Source organism: Pteropus alecto, unplaced genomic scaffold (genome assembly GCF_000325575.1).
Source record: "Pteropus alecto unplaced genomic scaffold, ASM32557v1 scaffold7, whole genome shotgun sequence".
Classification (NCBI taxonomy): domain Eukaryota; kingdom Metazoa; phylum Chordata; class Mammalia; order Chiroptera; family Pteropodidae; genus Pteropus; species Pteropus alecto.
The window spans coordinates 1,352,605-1,373,753 of NW_006494614.1; the positions used below are offsets into that span (position 1 = coordinate 1,352,605).

General features: G+C 35.1%; 1 protein-coding gene across 5 annotated transcripts in view; it reads left to right on the top strand.

Moving 5' to 3' along the window:
• Positions 1-19,713, top strand: part of SIM1 (SIM bHLH transcription factor 1) — a 70,893-nt gene extending 51,180 nt beyond the window's left edge. For all 5 annotated transcript variants that reach the window (XM_015600526.2, XM_025042619.1, XM_015600525.2 and 2 more), the window contains exons 11-12: positions 11,488-11,890; positions 13,939-19,713. In XM_015600526.2, coding sequence (XP_015456012.1) covers positions 11,488-11,890; positions 13,939-14,669 — 1,134 coding nt within the window. In that variant the 3' untranslated portion in view covers positions 14,670-19,713. The remainder of the gene's footprint in view (positions 1-11,487; positions 11,891-13,938) is intronic.
• The last annotated feature ends 1,436 nt before the right edge of the window (positions 19,714-21,149 follow it).

The window sequence follows — 21,149 nt, forward strand, 5'->3', positions numbered from 1 at the left end:
AGAGGGCCTTTGAGCTTTAATTTCTTTTTACAAAATTACAAATCCAATAGATTTCTTTCAGCATGCAGAAAGCCAGTAATAATATGCCTGCCAATCTGTTGGCCCAGTCCTAGGACACTGCTAAGAACAGCTTGGGCAGCCCATCCTTTGTCCAGACCCAGAATAAACCAGTGGATGACCAAACAAAGCTGTAGTAAGGCATTGGAGCAGGTGGCACCACCTGTATCCATCTAATTCAAGCCCATCTAATCTGCCACTTATATGTGCAAAATCAGAGAGTGAGTCAGAGTATTGGGGAAAGGATAGAAGTGGATCTGGCTTATGCCAGAAGCCCGTAATAGAAGATTACCATAAAAACTAGCTACCGGTCCTGGAAACACATGATTTACCCAATGAGCTAGAGCTATTTCTCTATTATATGTGCAAATTGAGATATTATTGATTATTTACAGCTGTATATGCCAGGACCTAAAAAGCTTATTTAAATATTTATTCTATGTTTATTACCTGTTTAAAATCTTCAGTGCAATGAAAATGCTTGCAAGCCTTTAGGACTTTACCACTTTACTTTTGGATTTAAAAAAGGATGTGAATTGTGGATTTCATGGTTTGGGAACAGCTCTCCCCATATGGAACCATATAGGAGATTCCTTATAGAATTACACTGAAGGAAACCCAGCCTCTGGTCCGGCGTGCTGATTCTCTTCCAGCTGTACATCACCCTGACAGCTAATGAGATGTCGACTATGGTTACATTTCTGTGAGAAAAATGAATGAACCAAATCCCAGGAACATTTTTGTAACTGTGGGGGGTGGATTAAGAGAAGGCTTATGACATTTCAAACCACATTTGAGGCATGTTAAAAACTTTCCATGTTTCTACTTCATGCAATATATCAGAGAATTTATAGGTATAAAATATTTCTCATCAGAATATTCTCTGAGCTAAAAATAACTAAAATGTGGATTAAAGTTAAAATCATTTCACAACAACTAATAGATTATACTATAAGTGGAGCAAATCATAAAAATAATGAATGAAAATCTTGTGAACACATTCTTAAGTTGATTTTGAGAAGCTGATAATTTATATCATTTTCTAGAATGAAGAAAGAAATTACAAAAATATTTAAATTTTCTAGTGATTGAATTTTGAGTCAGTATTTGCTTTTTAATTACTTATGGTATAAAAAGAAATATTTATTGCTCGGTTCCTCTAGTCAAACCATTTTTGACTCTGGAATTGACACAAGATTGGTAATTTTTTGTTTCAGAATGGATTTTCTAACTTTTCCCGAAGAAGTTTTTTTAAAGCTTACCTCTTTTGGAGGTATATGTAATTAAATCATTAAAAAAGAATTCCTGAGGGCTTTTTTCCAATGCTAAATATTTGTGAGGCTTGTGTAGAAATCATGTTATACTTACCCAGTCATAATGTATAGTCTACACAGAATTATTCTTGCCGTTGATTAATAAGACAATAAATTAAAAATGAAATAGCAGTGAAAAATGTTACCTGCCACTAGTAGGAGTGCAGGAACATAGAAAATAATGTCTCTTGATATCTTCTTTGCAGTTTCAGTTAGTTATGATTTCTGGATATTCCAGTTTATTCAGGTTAGAAATGGACTCTATTATTTGACGGTTGTTCTGTTACATTATTGCAGACATGTGTTTTCAGTCAGCCTCTCAGATTAGCAAAATATCTTGCATAATTGTCATTTTAAAATGCATTTGATTCTGACATTAGTTTCTCTTTTACGCTGATGTTTATCCTTGAGAAAACCCCCAGCAATTTCCAACGTGTGGAAGCCAAAGCCGTTCTTCATAGTAAATACAACTCCTGTTTGAGGGAGCAGCCCAGCAGTGGAGGTTATTTTAATGGACATGCTGTATTACTTTAATCTAACCCTTTTACCATCTGTTCTTCCCATAACAGTGAATGGAAAAAAAAGAACATATTTTATGTTTCAGGGTTACATTAGTAAAAAGTAAGATAAAAGTGATTTAAAAGCATTCATATGTTCTTAGTACAATGCAGTCTGCATCTGTGATGTTTTTTTTTTTCTCATGGTTCAGACACAAATCAAGAGGAAAGCTGCTCATGCTTGATAGAGTGAAAGTTTTTCATGGAAAACAGGACTTTACCATAAGAGGGTCTCTCTCTTTATTTTACAGCTAGAAATGATAAAAACCTCAATGAGCTGCCAGAATAAAAAATAGATAACTGTAACATCTATTGTTGGAACATCTGGCATTTTTCCTGAGTTGGGTTGTTGCTGCCACATCCAGATGAATGCAGAGCACCTGTCTGGAACATGCTGTTGGGGCAGGAATGAATCTCATGGCTGTTATCTAAAGAAGAGTATCCATGGGTGTAATTGTAGTGGGAGAGTGCTTCAGTGGTGAGAGAACATCACCCACGGGTGTGCGGAGATGGTTTACTGGAGTGCTAAGGCTGGAGAAAGCCCCCTTTGTAAAAATATGCCTGGGGACTTGGGATGCATTACTGCTTAAATGGTAGTGTATGGCTGTCTTTATTATCTAAGTCCCTAAGCCTAGATGAGCCTGGGGTACTGAAAAGCACAAGGGCTCTGCAATTGCATCTCTCCTCTTAAACTTCATAATCATGTGACCTTGGGCAAATTTTTTTTTTCGAGCTTCATTTGCTGCATCCATAAAGGAATTAATAATACTTTTAAAATGTCGTTGACATTTAACAAGATAATATCTATGGGATCTCGGCATAGCAACTAGCAAATAGCAAATGTTTGATAATTGTAGTTATTATTGTTGTTATGTGGATTAGCATATGCAAATCATATAGTAAATTGCCTCTTAATCATTTGTAGTCCATTTTCTCTTCCTGAGCAACTACAGTGTTAAAAGACAGAAATGGCTCCCTTCTGTGAACACCTAAACTATATTGTGTTTCTCTCTATGCAGGCCCTTACCATTTTCTAACTTGTATTAAAGTTATGTTCTGTGCATTATTTATACTCTTCCTAATGTGAACACTTGTAAGGTGAGACTGTGTTTCTCCTATCACCTGGCACACTGCCTTGCAAATAGTAATTACTCAAATATTAGAATAAATTGTAGAAGGAATTATTGTAAATTGTTCCCATTGGATGCATATAAAGCCCCAAGTGATGGCTCAGACTTTTAACCAAATGAAATCTTAGTCTCTTTCAGAAGGAATGATTCTTTCATGAGCTGAATCCTTAAGGGGAGCTGGGGAATGTGGATGTCGTCTGACATCCATTTCTGGCAGTCATTCAAGCTCTTTGCTGTTAGTTTTAGCCCACCTTTAGTGGTGGCATTCGGTTTCATGTTTATGAGAACCAAATTATCCTTCATCTGACTAATTTTTTAATAGGCCAAAATGAATGATTTTTTGAAAATTAAATTTTAAATAAGAAATAGGAGTAAATTAAGGTGTAGAGTATTCAGAATGATAAAAATATTTTCTAAGAAGGAAAAACAGGTTTCAGCAAAATTAGCCAAAAACTAATATTCAGTGAGCCTTCTTTAATTGATTGATGTACCTAATTAAAAGAAAGTATTAAATCATTGTTTTGTAGCTTTAAATATAGGAGAAAGTGTTATTACCTTTTCAAAGGAAGAAGAACAGATATTCCATAGCTCCTAAAATAATTTTGTTTTACTTGAAAGTAGTATGGATACCAATAATCTCTAGAAGAACCATCCATGGGGCTTGCATATATTCTAATGGATCATGACACACTGTCTCTCCGCCCTTAAAACAGATCTTTGGGCTTTTAATTGAAGTTTAAGTGATAAAAATCATTGGTACCAAAGTGCATTTCGGCTTTGAAATTCAGAATATTTGGAAGAAAGGCCCTACTGTTTAGGTAATTGATCAGTGGCTTGATTTCTTCTTGCGTTGGGATGCTGATTTCTTTATCCTTTAACATATGTGTTTTACCTTTTACGTGCCTGTAGGATGGGACTGAAAATATGTTCTCTAGGTAATACAGCCTAGGAGAAAAAATCATTTTAAAAGATAGTGAGTGATATGATAACCATTTTTGTTAATATACATGAAAGTCATTAAGTACCTGTACATGATACATATATATCTGTAACATATTTGCATTTTTAAGAGTATTTTCATGAATATTATTTATTTGATCTTCATTGTAATCCTATAATGTAGGTAGCTTGTTTCTTTTCTGCAGATGGGAAAATCAAGGCCCAAGGAAAATGATATTTTGTACAGGTCATATGGGATGATAGTAGATCAGGGTCCTTTCATATTTGAGTCCAATACTGTTTTTTTACCAGTTGATAACTTTTAAATTACGTTTTTATGCATGAATTGTTAATCAGTAATAAAAACAAAGATACTTAAATGATTCAGATATAGCTTTATTAGAGCAAGTTTCCATTTCTTCAGAAAAAATGTCTTTTTAAAAATGGCATCTCTAATTCTATAAGAATAAGACATAAGTTTACTATATAGGATTTTTAAATTTTTGAACATTTATTTTGAAATGATTTCATACATAAAGGAAAGTTGCAAGAATAGTAGAGTATTCCTGTATATGAAACCTAAGTTCACCAGTGCTTAACATTTTGCCATACTTTGCTTTGTCATTTTCTCTCTCTCTGTTTTCCCCTCCATCTTCTCTCATTATTTATTTTTTTCTGAACCATTTTAGAGTGGGTTCTATACATGATGACTCTTTATCTAAACCTTAATACTCCAGTGTGTATTGCTTTGTCCAGTTCTAATTCCTTAGAAGTGGAAAACTGCAGTTTTTGTGAGGGATTGTCAAATTTCCTTCCATACAGTTCGCATCTATTTGCATTCCCACCAGCAACATTCGGGAGTACTGTTTACCAACACTCTACCAAACAATGTGTTGTCAAGCTTTTGAATTTTGGCTAATTTAATCACTGAGAAATAGTATCTCGGTGTCATTTTATTTTACATTTATCTTATTAAAAAGTTAAACATCTTTTCATATGTTTAAGAACTATTTTAATATTTTTTGTATAATCAGTTTATGTCTTTTGACCATTTTTTTATTGTGTTTTCTTTGATCATTTTCCTAGCTTTTAAATTGAGAATTGAATTTATTTTTGTTCTTTTATTTTTATTGAGTTAAGGAGTCTAAGCTGTACATTCCATAAATCCAGATAGATAGTATTTTCATTCTCTTCCCCCCAGAAATTCTATAGTTTTTGTTTGTATTTTGCCTCTTTCCCCAAAAAGTTGCTTAATGGTTTTTTCTCACGTGAAAGATCATATTTAAAAATTTATTTTTAATTTCTATTTTTTATTCATTGTGGTCAGAGAATGTTATTTATAATATTTCTTCTTCATGAAATTTACTGAGGTGTTTTTCTTTGTGGCCTAATAAGTTTTAATCAATTTTGATAATTAGTCATGTATACTGAGATTTATTCTTTATTATCAGTGTGTAAAGTTTGATATATAGTCATAACATTTAACTGATTGATTTTGTTTTTTTAAGTCTTCTGTAGTTTTTCTTTCTCTTTTTCTTCCTCTTTTTTTTTTTTTCTTTTAATCTACTGAGAGTAGTGTCTTAGTCTCCTATTATTGGGATATTTCTCTATTTCTCTTTGCATCTCATAGTTTCTGCTTTATATAGGTGCTATCGCTATGTTATTTGATGAATAGGAAAAAAAAGACAAGAAAAAAACAATGTTTTTAAGCAAGAGAGTGACGTGATTAGATAAAGAGTTTCTGAAAGATCTCTGAGGTGGCTAGGTTCTGGGAACCCCCATCCCCAGGCCACGTTGGGAGTTCCTGGGGCTCATTTGTTTTTCCTTTGTCAGAAAGACAGAGAGTAGAATGGTAGTTTCCAGAGGCTGGAGGAAAGGGAGAATAAGGAATTATTGTTTAATGAGTACAGAGTTTCAGTTTTGTAAGATAAATAGTTCTAGAGATGGATGGTGGTAATGGTTGCACAGAAGTGTGAATGCACTCACTGCCACTAAATTGTACACTTAAAAATGGGAAAGATCAAAAGTTGTCGGTTATATGTATATTACCACAATTATAAATAGTTTTTTTTAAAAAAAGAAAGGTAAAAATTAAAGAGGGTCAGGAAGTGGGAAAAAATGATGCTATGGACATTCATGTATAGGTTTTTGTATGAATATAATTTTCATTTATCTGGAAAATGTCCAGGATTGCATGTTTAGTTCTTTTTAGAAACTGCCAAGCTGTTTTCTAGAGACTGTATATCATTTTACATTCCCACCAACAGTGTATGAGTGATCCAGTTTTCCTGCACCTTTGTCAGCATTTGATATTGTCACTGTTTTTTATATTTTAGCCAATCTATAAGTATGGTGTAATATTTTATTGTAATTTTAATTTACACCATAAGTGCCGATGATGTTGACCATCTTTTCATGAGGTTATATCTCACCCGTATATCTATTTGGCGAAGTGTCTCTTCATGTCTTTCGCTATTTTGTTTTTTATTATTATTGAGTTTTGAGAGTCCTTTATATATTCTAGAGACGTCCTTTTTCAGATATGCGGTTTGTAAATATTTTCTCCCTGTCTGTAGCTTAGGGTTGTTTGCAGAGCTAAAGTTTTCAATTTCAATCAAATCTGATTTATCAAAGTTTTCTTTGATGCATTGTACTTTTGATATCAACTTAAGGACTCTTTATCTAGCCCCAGATCTTGAAGATGTTCTTTCATGTTATTTTCTAAAATTTTACTTTTTACATTTACAACCTTACCTTTTACATTTAAGTCTGTGATCCATTTGAGTTAATTTTTATATAAGGTATGAGACAAATTGAAGTTCATGTTATTTTTGCCTATGGATGTCCAAGTACTAAAACATCGTTTGTTAAATCTGTCCTTCCTTTATTGACTACTTCTGCACCTTTGTCAAAAATCAGTTGGGCATATTTGTGTGGGTCTATTTCTGGGTTCTCTATTTTGTTCTTTTGATCTGTGCATCTATTTCTCTATCAAAACCACACAGTTATGATTACTTTAGCCATATGATGAATCTTGAAGTTGGGTAGACGGATTCTTTCGCTTTATTATTCTTTTTCAAATTGTGTTAACAATTCTAGTTCCTTTCCTTTCTATATAAATGTTATGCATATATTGAAAATTCTCTATCTTCTTTTAACTATTTTCTCTGATCCTTTTATTTTCTCTATCCAATTTTTGTTTCCTTACGTGTTTTCCAGGCTTTCTTCAATTTCTCTTTTTAAATTTTTATTTAAATGTATTCTCCTTTCCACAACTTGTAGTTTATTCTTCATTTATTCAATTTCTTTGAGTTTGGTTAGTATTTACTACATTTTTCCTGTTTTGTGGTTGTTGTGGTTTTGTTGTTGTTGTTGTTCATTTCTTAGTTTTAAATATCTGATTGCAGGTGTTGTGCACCCATGCGTGTATGTCAGGTGTGTATGTGTGTCTCCAAATGCTTATTGAGGGTACTTATTACAGTTTAGAGTGTTTGTTGTCTTATAATTTTCCTTTGTTTCATGGTTGATTATTTGATAAGAATTTATATCCAGCTGAGATGTTTATATTTTCACTTTCTTTTTATTTTCCCTATAGGAGTTGTATAGAGAGTTTAATTTTTTCCCTGTTCTTGGGCTGGATTAGTATTTCAAGAGCCCTCTTTCCTGTCAGTTTTGTGAAAGAGTTTGTAAATGGATGATGATGGTGGTAAAGAGGGGAAGGAGGAAAGATGGATTTGCCTGTCTTGTTTTTCTTTCTTGTTTGCTGGATCCTTAATTCCCCCCCTTTTCTTCTTTCCTTTTAATATTGTCTCTGAGGGATACCACCTAGTCTCAATTTACTTTCTTCCCTTATGGATATGACACTTTTTAAAGCTGCCATTTTGCATTTTGCTTGATTTTGAGCCTCTTTACTGTAGGCAGTGCTGTGAACCACCAGATACTGACTTGTGCTCATATTTTGGCACTTACTTGTATTGTACTTTTATTTTCTGAGTATGATTTTGTCTGTTTGCCAGTGTCTTAAACTTCTCTCTCTCTCTCGCTCTCTCTCTTGCTCTCACTCTCGCTCTCTCTTTCCCCTTCTTTTTTTCATGGAGTCTCTTAAACCTCCCCTTACCCTTCTCTCTCTACCCACAGACTCATAGCAGATGCTGTTGGACTTTTTTTTTTTTACTTATAAATAATTTGAAGTTTGAAGTTTGGCATATTCTCTGCCTCTTAGTAATGCTAATAGCATAGGTCATATGTGATTTCATTTGTGCTCTTTGGTGGCCTTATATGTTCTGAGAGAAGGTTGTATAGACAGATATAGATTCAAATGGCTGCCATTGTCCTTTATACTCAGAAGCTTCTAGAATGTAATAATTTATTGACCAAAAGGCATCATGTAATTCCTGCAAAACTTGTGCCATAATGGGATACTTGGGGGAAAGTTGACATTATAACAAAATTATAATTTTCTTCTTATAACCATGACAATAAGAATTCCTGGACATGGATTATAGTTCTGAATAATTTATCGTCTTTAAATAAGTGAAATGCAGGGACAGGCATGTGAATCAGATATTTCAGCACTAGAAAGGATATCAAATAATGATTATATCATATAGAATTTTAGAGCTGGAAGAAAAGTTAGAGGAAGTCTAATCTAACCAATATGTCATCTGACAGATGAGGCTAAGAAAGAGAAAGCAATTTGTTCTAGTTTACCCTGAGAGTTATAAGCAGAGATTGATCTGGAACCAGTTCTCTTGGCTCCCTGTCCCTTGTGTGTCTCCCATTAAATGGCCCCAATTCAGCCTTTGGTAGGGACAAAAGAAGTTAAATCACTTGCCCAAGATGGTGCACGTAGTAAGCAGCAAAAGTAGATGTGAGGAAGACCAGGACCCTTGTTAAGCAGCATCCATTCACTGCGCTACACACGATGCCTATATTTTTTGGTCAGCTACCTTCCTTTCTGCTCTCTCTCTCTTTCCTCTAATATGTAATGAGCACCTGAAATAGTTTAGATCCAATTATGGGTTAGTACTGTTCTCAACAGAGTTTCTATTCAGTGCAGTTCCTTCTAAAGGGATGAATGTGGCTAAGAGTTGTGATGGTGCACACAGTTGTAAGTTTATAGGTCTTGAAAAACAAAGGTTTACAGCTAGGCTTTTCCAACGTGTCTCTAGAGCAATGTGAGGTCTTGGTCTAATTCAGCCACCCAATTTCTGCCTGCTCGAAGGGCAGTGTACTTGCTGTTGTAGTTTCCTACTATTGACAAGAGGCTTATCCATGAAATTCTTCTTTCGGTGCTCTTGAAGTGTGTACCTCATGTATGCCAGGGTTACCTCGTATTGAATTTTCTTTGTGAGCGGAAGATAGAATGTTCTTCTCTGCTGCGCCAATAGCACTTTCCCATATACACTCAGGGAAAGCTTTTCCCCCTCTCAACAGGGCTCAAAAGTCTTGACTGGAGTACTTCAGAAATAGGCCTGGTTGATACTTTTATCAAAACAAGCAGAGTCTGGGCAATTCCTAGGTTGGAATAGCACGGATGACCTGAATTTTTCCTAGGCAGGTGCATGGATGGCGTTAGCAAAGGGGTAATGTATAGCACTCTGATCCTCATTCATAACAAGAGGGGGTACCGACCCCCACCTGGTGAAAGTGAATGTGGCATGGTGTTCATGGGGAGAAAAGACCGATGGCATGTGGAGGTGTGACCTAGGAAGGAAAATGAAGCTCGGGATGGCTTGATGTAACTTTCTTATGGTCAGTCCTTCAGAGAGAGACATTGAATTGATTATCATTTTTTTTTTCTTGCTAGAATATGCTGATGGTCCACATGTACTTTTGTAAAATAATTAAAGTAATAGAAATGGTAACAGAAAAATCTTTAACCTGGAATTTGCACAGAATTCTGTTTTGAGCATGCTGTATTTATTAGCGTACTTTGGCGTGCCCCCAGAAGAAATTCTGTACCTCATCTCTCTGGCTCTAAGAACCCCGCGGCAGGGCTGCCTGTTTGCACTGAACTAGAAAGAGTCAGGATTCTTCCTTCTACTCAGAGTGAGCTTTGCACATGACAAGTCAGGAACAAGAGCCTAGGAATTTCTCCCTCTCCTCACAACCCCTACCACACGTGGCCATCCTTATTTCCTCGGAGGTAAAAAAGAAAACATAAAAAAGACTTATATTTTGGTTCTTGAGACTGTAAAGCAGTTCCTGCCAGTTTTCTGGAAATCTCTCTAATGTTGGATCCTTTTTTCTCTCCTCTTCCTTAACAGAGTTTTGTTTGTTTGTTTGTTTGTTTGTTTAAGTGTAAAATCATGGTTTGGAGTGCAGGCTTTGAGACCAGATAGATTGTAGGTTGGTCATACCATCTTAGTAAAACTCTTGGTGATGTAGTTTCCTCATTTTTGAAATGGAGATATGTTACTGCCCAGGTGTTTATGAGGATTCCATGATTTTATATATATATGTACACACACACACAGACACACACACACACACACAAAATGATTAGCACATTGCCAGGCACATAGAAAGGTCTCAGTAAATAGCATCTATTCTAATCATAGCAGGCAATCTCTATAATAGTACTTAGACTTGTGTTTGGCATTAGGTAACCGAAACTGGTAGAAATTATATTACTAATTTTAGTGGCTCGTGAGGATCTTCAGACTGAGCATACATCCTAGGGAGGTCTGCTGAGCCTTTTACGTTTCTTTCAACACCAGACCAAATACTCTGGCAACAAGTAAGCGGCATGATTCCAACAAGGCTCAGCATTGCCTGCAGCTGTGTTGTCCTGATGATCCTATGCATCTCTAAAGTTTACTTTAGAAAGCAAGAAACACGCCCCAGTGAATAGGTCCAGCTCATATGCGCAAGACTTTTTAAGTTATATTGCAGTGGAATTAGGTAAGCATTTATTAACTATTCGATGGTGTAGTGGGCACGGCCATCTGAGAGTTAACAGTCCCACTTGAAGAGTCAGGTGCAGCACTTTGGCACCTTAATCCTTATTTATTTATTTTTTTAATTCAGAAAAAGATGCGAAAAACAAATAGAAATAAAATATGTAGCTTTCTTGGACTCTCCCTTTGGCAGTACCATTTGGGTAGTGATAGAGAATTTGGTTTTGAATCTTGGCTCTGCCACCCGCTAACCCTGTGGCCTTGGGCAAATCGTTTTCCTTCTTTGGGCCTTACCTGCCCCATCCGTACAATGGGTTACTAATATCTCCATTAAAGGGTTAATGTAAGAACTATGCAGGGGATAATTCACATGAAGTACTTTTCACCGCCTGGCATTTAGTTCCGCCCATGTCGTTGTTATTATTTTTATCTCCTCCTTTCAGCAGACAAAATCAAGTCATGGGTGCCCAGCCTGGTCCTAAAATAAGTCTTGTTTTGGAACCTGTAAGCCCAATATGACCTTAGAGGTGCTTGAAGAGTACAAAGGATATTTTTTTAAAATGTACATTTCTCACCCTCTTGGTTTCAGTATTCCGGATTTCACACGGAAAGATCGGAATCTGATCACGACAGCCAGTGGGGAGGAAGTCCCCTGACCGACACAGCCTCGCCGCAGCTCCTGGACCCCACGGACAGGCCAGGGTCTCAGCACGACGCGTCCTGCGCCTACAGACAGTTCTCAGACCGCAGCTCTCTCTGCTATGGCTTTGCGCTCGACCACTCCAGGCTGGTGGAGGAGAGGCATTTCCACACCCAGGCCTGCGAGGGAGGCCGATGCGAGGCGGGCAGGTACTTCCTGGGAGCGCCGCCGGCCGGGAGGGAGCCCTGGTGGGGCTCTCGTGCCGCCTTGCCCCTGACCAAGGCCTCCCCAGAAAGCAGAGAAGCCTATGAAAACAGTATGCCTCACATCGCTTCAGTCCATAGGATCCATGGTAAGGGTAGTCGAAATGATTTTTGAGTTCGCAGCATTGGGCCCCTGGGCGGGTCTATAATATTTTAGGTTGGACACCAGAGTGACTGACCTAATGGTTTTCTCCTTTGAATTTACAAATTAGACACTCACACCAGTGAGATTTTAAAAACCAATTTCAGGTACTTTAAGTACATTCGCTTTGCTGATATTTGCCAAATATATTCATTTCGGACAGGTGAGTAAAAATGATTCCCATTTTAAACATAAAAAAATAAGTATAGTAATTAAGTTAAAGTTAATTGTTAAGTCTATTGAACTTGTAGTATGTATGCATTTCAATTTCTTGTGTATCATTTTCTTTTATATTCTCATGCTTTGCATGTGGACTTAAGTAGTTTGGGGGCTCTTCCAGCCGTGTTTCTTTATGAGGGCACTATTGGCATGTTGGATGTCCCAGTCTTTCGTGACCTATCACTCACATCACAGGAAATTTAACCTCTCTGGCCCTTTGGGCATTAAATGCCAGTGGCTGCTGCCTTCCTTCATCATTATGACAACCCACAATGTCCCCTGTGAGTAAAGGGTGGAGTGATATGTAGAATCTACAAAGATTTGCACCTTGAGATTATTACATGGCTTCATGAACACACAGAAATGGGCACTACAGTGAAAGTCTTTAGTGTAGTAATGCTCTTCTTTGGTCATACGAAAGTAAACTCGTCAAGCGAAGCCCATTCTGCCCATTTCAAGCTTGGGTCCAGGCGGGTCCTCAAAACTTTACCTATTTCATTAAAAGTCGGTGACATTAAGATTGATTCGATGGCCCTGATATTACTCTTCTTGCTGTGTCTTTAGGGTGAGAAGTATGCTAGACAATGTTGTACTCACCCATAAAATCTTCTGCCAGATACCACCCAGTGCTGACTGACTTTTATGTCTTTAATTTGTTTTTGTTTTTGCTTTTTTATTTTTCTCCTTTTACTTTGAGTTTCTCTAATTTGGTACACTGGTAATAGAAACTCAAGGCAAAGGCCAATTGCTTGCCAAAAAATGGAGTCAAATGAAAACACTGGCTTCACCCTATTTTAGAAATAAAATAAGACAAGAGAAAAGAAAAACTGTGAATAGTGTAATCCAGGGCCTCTTTGCTGCATTAAGCAGTTTACAGCTTTTATGTGTCCCTTCCTGTGTTTCTTCCCCGTTTTTATATTGACTTCACTCTACTCTGAGAATAATTTAATTTATGGAATGTATTTTGGAGGCACTATTCCTCCATATTAGATCTCTCTCCTTGGTTCAAAATGGGTTATTACTAACATTTTAAGTATTTATTCTTCACCTTATTTCAGAGACATCTAAGATACCAGAGTTATTGTATGATTACATGTAAAAATGAGATTTTCACCACTAGATTTGAAAAGACAATATTTATATTTTTGATTAGGACAAAATACATATATATCCATGCACACATATAAATATATATATGAATATATATTTTATATATAAATATATTCTTAACCCTCAGTTTAAAAACTAACGTTAGAGTTTTATTGTAACTCTGCTTAAGAGACATTTAGCAATATTAACATTTTAGGTGACTTATTTGAAATTGAGAAAATAGTACAGCCTTTATCATTGTCTTCCTCAAATCCAGTTGAAAGTATTTTCTAAGCGTCAATTTAACATGACACTTTCCTAGAAAATAACATAAACCAAATGCTAAGCATTTTTCTTTAATTATTTATAGCTGGGCAGGTCCAATGATATGTGTACATGAAGTATAAACACACTTTGCTGTTTTGCTAATTGGTATTCACAATCCACAAACAAGGTTTACCTTCTAAAAAACTTGTTATAAACTTCATCTGCACTTAAAAGCCACAGAACTATGAATTCCAGTACAATACTTTGACATTCTGTCTGTCATGTGAACCTGTGTCTGTTTCAAATATTGGTGCATATATTAAAAATGAAAGATATAAGGTTTCTTTTAAAAAGAAATACACTTACATTTTGGGGGATAAATTTTGAGACCATTTACTTTTTACCTTTTCTAATTTCTAGGACGAGGTCATTGGGATGAAGATAGTGTGGTCAGTTCTCCAGACCCTGGGTCTGCCAGCGAATCAGGTGACCGATATCGCACCGATCAGTATCAAAGTAGCCCACATGAACCTAGCAAAATTGAAACTCTGATCAGAGCCACCCAGCAAATGATTAAAGAAGAAGAGAACAGATTGCAGCTAAGGAAAGCGCCCCCAGACCAACTGGCCTCCATTAATGGAGCTGGGAAAAAACACTCCCTCTGTTTTGCAAACTACCAACAGCCCCCACCGACAGGCGAAGTCTGCCACGGCTCCACTCTTGCCAACACTTCACCGTGTGACCACATCCAGCACAGAGAGGGAAAGATGCTGAGCCCCCATGAAAATGACTATGACAACAGTCCTACTGCACTGTCTCGAATAAGTAGTCCCAATTCAGATCGCATTTCAAAATCCAGTTTGATCCTAGCTAAAGACTATCTCCATTCGGATATGTCTCCTCATCAGACAGCAGGAGACCATCCTGCTGTCTCTCCAAACTGCTTTGGCTCTCACCGGCAGTATTTTGATAAGCATGCTTACACATTAACTGGATATGCCCTGGAGCACTTGTATGACAGTGAAACCATTAGAAACTATTCCTTGGGCTGTAATGGCTCACACTTTGATGTAACTTCCCATCTAAGGATGCAGCCAGACCCAGCACAAGGACACAAGGGAACATCTGTTATAATAACCAATGGAAGCTGATGTTTTTCTAAAATATTTTATTCTTTAAGGATCTCTGAAGCATATTTATAGTTTAATGCCCCATGACAAGCATTTACTATGCTACAGATTGTTAGGATAATTTCAGTTCCTGGGTATTTGAAATGTGTTCCTTTGAAGTCAAAGAAAACATCACTAGCATTCAAGGTTATATACAGATAATGGAGCTAAAGTGAATATGCAAATTGCCCCTCTAACCAGAATAGATAAAATTTTGAATAGAAAAATACTCGTGTAGGTTAAGTGAGCATATATGCCATGTGAAAGACGGACAACAACATTGCGTTTGATGATCCGGTGACCCTCATACACACATCTTGCTATCTACAAACTGCTCTGTACACTTTACATGCAGAAATATATACTGTGTACCATAAATACACCCTAAATGGGTGACTTTTTTTAATAGTAGCATATTAAGATTCTTAAAGAAATTTCTACTCCCAAAATAACTAAGAAAGAGAGACATTTTGTAAACTTTCTTTTTTGTGGTTTTAAGCAGCTAGCTCATTTGGATTCAGGTATAAATTAAGGAAACCGTTCTGGATATGGTATAAAAATGAGTTTTCAGCTGATATCCATTATAAGCAATCAGGAAGTGGTGATTTTTTACCTTCTTTTGAGTTAGACAAGGAATAGGATCACATTGACATCAGTAAGGGTTTTTCTAAGTGAAAGTACTGAGATGTTGAGACACACAACGAAAACCTGGTATGCCCAATTTGAAATAGTTCAGTGAAGATGGAAAGGCCAGAGGCAGAGAGAAATTAAATAGTATCTCAGAAAAAAACAATTTAAGGCTCAGAATATGTAACCAACATATTTGGGACTCATAAAACCTGCCAAATAAAAAATTCAAACCAATTCACCAAGGAAAAAGGCTAATAAGTGCAAAAACAATTAAGGAAAACCAGTAAAGTGCTTACTATATGACAGCGGTGTCATATATTTGAGAACTTTTCAAAGCACAGATGTGCAAGTGTGACAACATATGAAATGCCTCAGGAGAGGGTCTAAGATAAAAGCTTAGGCTGATAGACAAGTGATTAAAAGGGCAAGAGTAGTACTTTGACTCATTAAGGAACAGATGAAGTGTTCATTTTTCTTATTGTTTGTAAACAACAAAAACAACACGTAAAACAGTAGAAATACCAGCCGACTAGATGCCAGGATCTCTGGATCTGGTTCTGGCCCTGCCTGTAACTTATTTTGGGAACGTAGATGTACAACTCACCACAACTGGGCCCCAGTTTCTTCATCTGTGTGGCAATTCTAATGTTCCATGGTTCTGTGGTTCATTGGTGCAGCAGAACTGAACTTGGTAACTAGTTAACTGTTGTGAGTGATCCAGACTTATCATCTTGGCTTTTCTGTACTCATTTAGAGATCTAGATGTTTTTTTTTTTAACATAAGCAGGTGCATGGGCTCTTTTAGGCACGTATAGTTACAGACAACTTTCTAGTTCAGCCAACATGTTGGTGGTAAAAACCGATAAAAGAGAAGAAAAATAAGTAATATTTATTTAATGCACTATTCTCTAGTAATCAAAGCAAAGTGGCATAAGTGAATAAAGAAGTTTCATAGATAATATTTCCTAGGAATCCCATGCCTGAAATTCTTGCCATATTCAAAGAGGGAATGTATTGGAAGAAATTGACTTATAATTTTGAAGACAGACCATGACATTGAACACTCAGGGATTAGTACTCTATTTTCATCATGTAACAGTTATTTGGCAATCCATAGGTAGGTAGGTGACAATCTGAATGATGATAATCTGAGAGATAAATTTGGGATTGTTTGTATGTGAGAAAAGAGGCAAAGTAAAATTAAATATTTCTTGGGTATGACAGAGCAACATTTGTGCTATAAATGGAAAAAGTGCAAGTAAGTGAGAAAGTTAGTGATTATTTATACTTTCAAAAAAGTTCAAATAAAACTAAATTTTGAACTATAAAAGCAAAAGTATTCAGTAATTTTGAGAAAAATATTTATGAGAAACCCCTGGAATACTTAAAATGGATTTTTGATCATTTTGCAACATGAAGTAAGGTTTTAGGAATGCTAAAGATTTTGTAGAATTCTATAGATGGACAAATGGTTCAAAGACATAAATATCTGATGAATATGTGTTTTGGAAAGGAAATCTATACAGATGGGTTTTACTGATGGATATACATTCTATTAAAAAGGTCAGAGACAGATCCTATAAAAGAAATAGAATCTTAAGAATCAAGGGAAATGAACTGATAGGAAAGAAAAGACTGTCACTAAAGAAATTTTAGTGGAATTTTTTGTATGAAAGTTAATTGAGGAAAGAAATAAATTATAAGCTCTACAAATAAGGGGGTAATCAAAAGGAATAATGCTCTTTAAAATAATATTACCAATATTTTAAGTGAGGACAGAATTAACTAAATTACATGTTAATTAAAATGTTGATAGATTGACCCAGTGTTAAATAGAAACCATTTATTTACTTTATATGTCAATCATTTTATAGCAACATATTTGTTACATTACATATAATGCCTTATAGGCCCACAGTATTATATAGCTTACATTTTTTTGCAATGTGGCATGATTATTACAAAATGACCTAAGATAAGTTGAGACAGTTTATGGCAAGGTACCTTTTTAATATGCTGTACACATAGATGTGTTAAAATATATTTATAATCTACATTATTTTGTTGCGTGCAGGAACATATTGCCTCATAATGAAGATGTCTATCTGTGTCATTTTAAAATATGGGTTGTAAAAGGAGTGTGTTCCCAATAACTTAATCAGTTGACTTTAGTTTTGATTCTTGATTTCTGTAACTTTATTAAATGCTGAGAATCATGTTACTTGATTAAAATAGAGAGAGAGTATGCTTTTCACATCACCTTGGGAATTCATTGAAAAGTGCTTTTTTCAATTACTCTCATATATAGCAATTTATTGGATGGTACAAAGCTCATGCTTTCTAGTAATAGTAAGAATGTCTTTATTACCCATTTTACCTGCCTGCCCTAACTAATTTAAAAATTTAGATGACCAAGAAATAAATGAGTATTTCCCCCTACCTTTCTTGGGAAAAAATTTTTAAAACTATTATTGAGAATTATACAGATTCGGCATATTTTTAGATGCATGATATTAATGTCACAGTCACTACAGGTCAGATGTAGATGTGCTTCAGCTCTGTATTTTAACATACTATGTTCAATATAATGAGCTGTGTTTCCTAATCTATAATTGCCAGGTATAGGGTAATATGACACGTTGCTGATGTGCCATTCAAAATGAGACAGGATGTAATAAAAGATTTGCCCTCAGTGTGTATAAAAAACCCACTTATTCTTTCTAGATTTTATTTTATGGGATTAGAATATTTCTGTTGGATACTATTCTTAATTTTCTCTACACTTTGCTGCCATATGATGCCACAGGGCAGAGAATCCAACTTAAGTTTTAATGGGATCTAGAAAAGAATAATATACTTGTTTCCTTTTCTTTTTTTTAATGGAGGATGAGGATTGATTCCATAAAAGATCATTTAGAAAATATAGATAGATATTTTAAATTTAAAAAAAAAAAAAAGGTTTTTTTCCCCTAAGACCTAGACCAATTAAGTTTGATACAGCTAAACAGACATTCTTAGTACAGGTATGATATTTATAATTTTTTTCCTCTCTCTCCTTCCCTCCCTCTCTCCCAAAAGCAGGATGTTAGTAAGATGTTCAGTGCAATTGTATTGGTACTAGTAGTATTTGGAAGTGACAGTGAATGCTCATATTTGGAAAACTGAGGATTTGGCCATTTTGGAGTCACTTACCTTGCCCAATGGAATTGCTTACACTTTAATATACTCTCCTTAATTTAAAGAGTTTAAAAGACCAGATCTGGTTCCCCAGTGCACTCAAATCACAGGACATAGACATACATCCTATTTTTAAATGACTTAATAAAGAATATAAATCCTATGGTTCTCCAAACAAGTGATTCAACTTTCATGTAAATGTCAGTTTTTGCGAATAGGAATTTAACACTAAAACAGCAAAATCTATTGGTTAGTTCTAACTTGGAAATGTATTGTGGATAAAACGTTCATTATCATTGTAAACTTTAAATGAATGGCAGAACAGCTATGAACATCTGAAGAGGATATCTTACATAGAAAATGTCCTTGGGGGAAATTTATGTGTCGTGCTCATTTCTTGTGCACAAGAATTGTATGGGTCATGCTTAACTCAAAAAGTGGGATTGTGCTCATATCTGAATAGAGATTTGTTCAAAGTTCCTTCAGTCTATATGCAGAAACACACATTCGTAATCGTAAAGCAAGTAACAAGATTCTATTCTGCTGTGCTCCTTAAAAACTGATGGTCTACACAAGAAATCCTAATTAATAATTTTAAATCAATAATTTACAGTTTTATTTATTGTAATTTTGCTGCATGGGGCTTTGCTTTTATAAACCTATATATTGGAACGTTTGTCCTAATTTGCTGATCTGGAACACATTTAATCCCAGTTGAATTTACACCCAACAACCCTGGCGTGTTTACATTTCAAAAGAAATGAAATTGGTGTGAAAAAGTTTTTAGAAGTACTGTAACTTTTTTCTTTTTCTTTTCTTTTTTTTCTTTTTTTTTTACAAAGGGACATATTTCAAAAAATGAAACATATGAGTAGGCACTTCAAAAAAGATAAAATATTTTGTTTGCTTTTTGACTGACATGCTATAAAAAGGATTATATTTGTGAAAGAAGATACTGATTGCCAATATTTCAAGTACCATCTTGCAATGTATAGTTTTTAGTGATATCGTAGTATAAATCTGTAATTTGAACTTTTACTTTGGAATGTAAAGTAGAAAATATTAGCTATGTTAATGATATCTTGCAAAGTGTTCCCATTTATAATTATTTATATTGTAAATAGCTTTCTGAAGTAAATTCGAAGTTAATGTGCATAAAATGTATTTATTATGTGAGGAATTTTTTGGTTTAAAATATAGTTACCAATATGCAGTTTGAGTCTGAATTATTCATTGAAGTAGAAATCTCTATAAGAAAAAATAGACTGTCAACCAGAAGATTAGAACTGTAAAGAAATAAGGAACATTTTAGCTCTAGATTCTGTTGGAATGAGTCTCACACACACACACACACACACACACACACACACACACACACTCTTTAAGAGACCTAGCCGTACAAGCTTACACATATTCACAGTAATTATTAAGTTATGGGTCTGATTTTCATTACACACCAGAGAATGTTTTTTCAATTCTTTATTAGGACATCTTAAGCAGGACTTCTTTGGTCTCCACTTTGCTAAAATAAAACAGGAAATTTGAAAGTATAGATTACATTTTTAATGCCCAAGGGAAAAGAAAACATATAATATTGAGATTATTTCATTTGCTGTCATTCAAAAACACATTAAAAAACACATGTTGAATAATTGTTATTTTGGAATCTAAAGTAGTTCTTAAATTCTGAATTAGGGATTAAGGTGAAACAAAAATATATTGCCAGGTAGTTCTCTCTTACATATTTTCATAGCACCTAACATGTTTTTTTTTTTCTCCAGGGATTTCTGATTTACCTTGATGTATTTCAGAAATTGTCAATCATTAGCCAATTCAGAAAACCTACACAATATATTTTTAATGCAAGGGAGATGTTGTTTGTATTTCATAGTTTTTTTTTGACAAAGCTGCGTAAAATATCAGTGTCATTAATATTATAACATTTATCAGATATTTTACAACAATTATTTAAATATTTGTATTAGTGCTTTCATTTCTGCAAATAAAATTGTTCTCACCTACTTTATACTCCAAAATAACTACACTTGCAATTTAATCCACATTTATGGAATACTTGTTACGTGCTCCAAAAGGGATAGACACCAAGCATCTTTCTCATTATAAGACCTTACAGGAAAGCTCATACAGAGGGTCTTTGATTTTCCTTATGTGCTTTGAAAGTGTAAAGTCTTTAGATAATCATAAAAATGACAAGCATTTATTGAATCCTCATGTGCCGTGCACTGAACCAAACTGATTATCACTGAAGACTGGGTAGAGACCATCACATTAAATGGAGCATACCCACATGCTCCATTTAATTAATGAGGAAAGTGAGACTCGGAGTGATTAAGTAACTTAGTGATACAGCTAATAAGTGGAAAAGATGAAAAATGAACCCAGGCAGGTTTGCTCCAAAACTTTACCTTACTTCATGCTGCTTTCCTTCTGTAATAAAAAAATTAAGTGAAAGAAAATATTGTCTAAATGGTGGTTGAATAAAACAGATTGCTCAATCCAGTCAATGGTAGCTTCAGTAGCCCCATGTATGGCCTCAGGGCTAGGTTGCTATTTCTCCATTATTACACTGACACATGATGACCAGCCTGAGGGAGAGAGAGGCCAATCTTGCAACTCTCTTATACAGTAATCTGC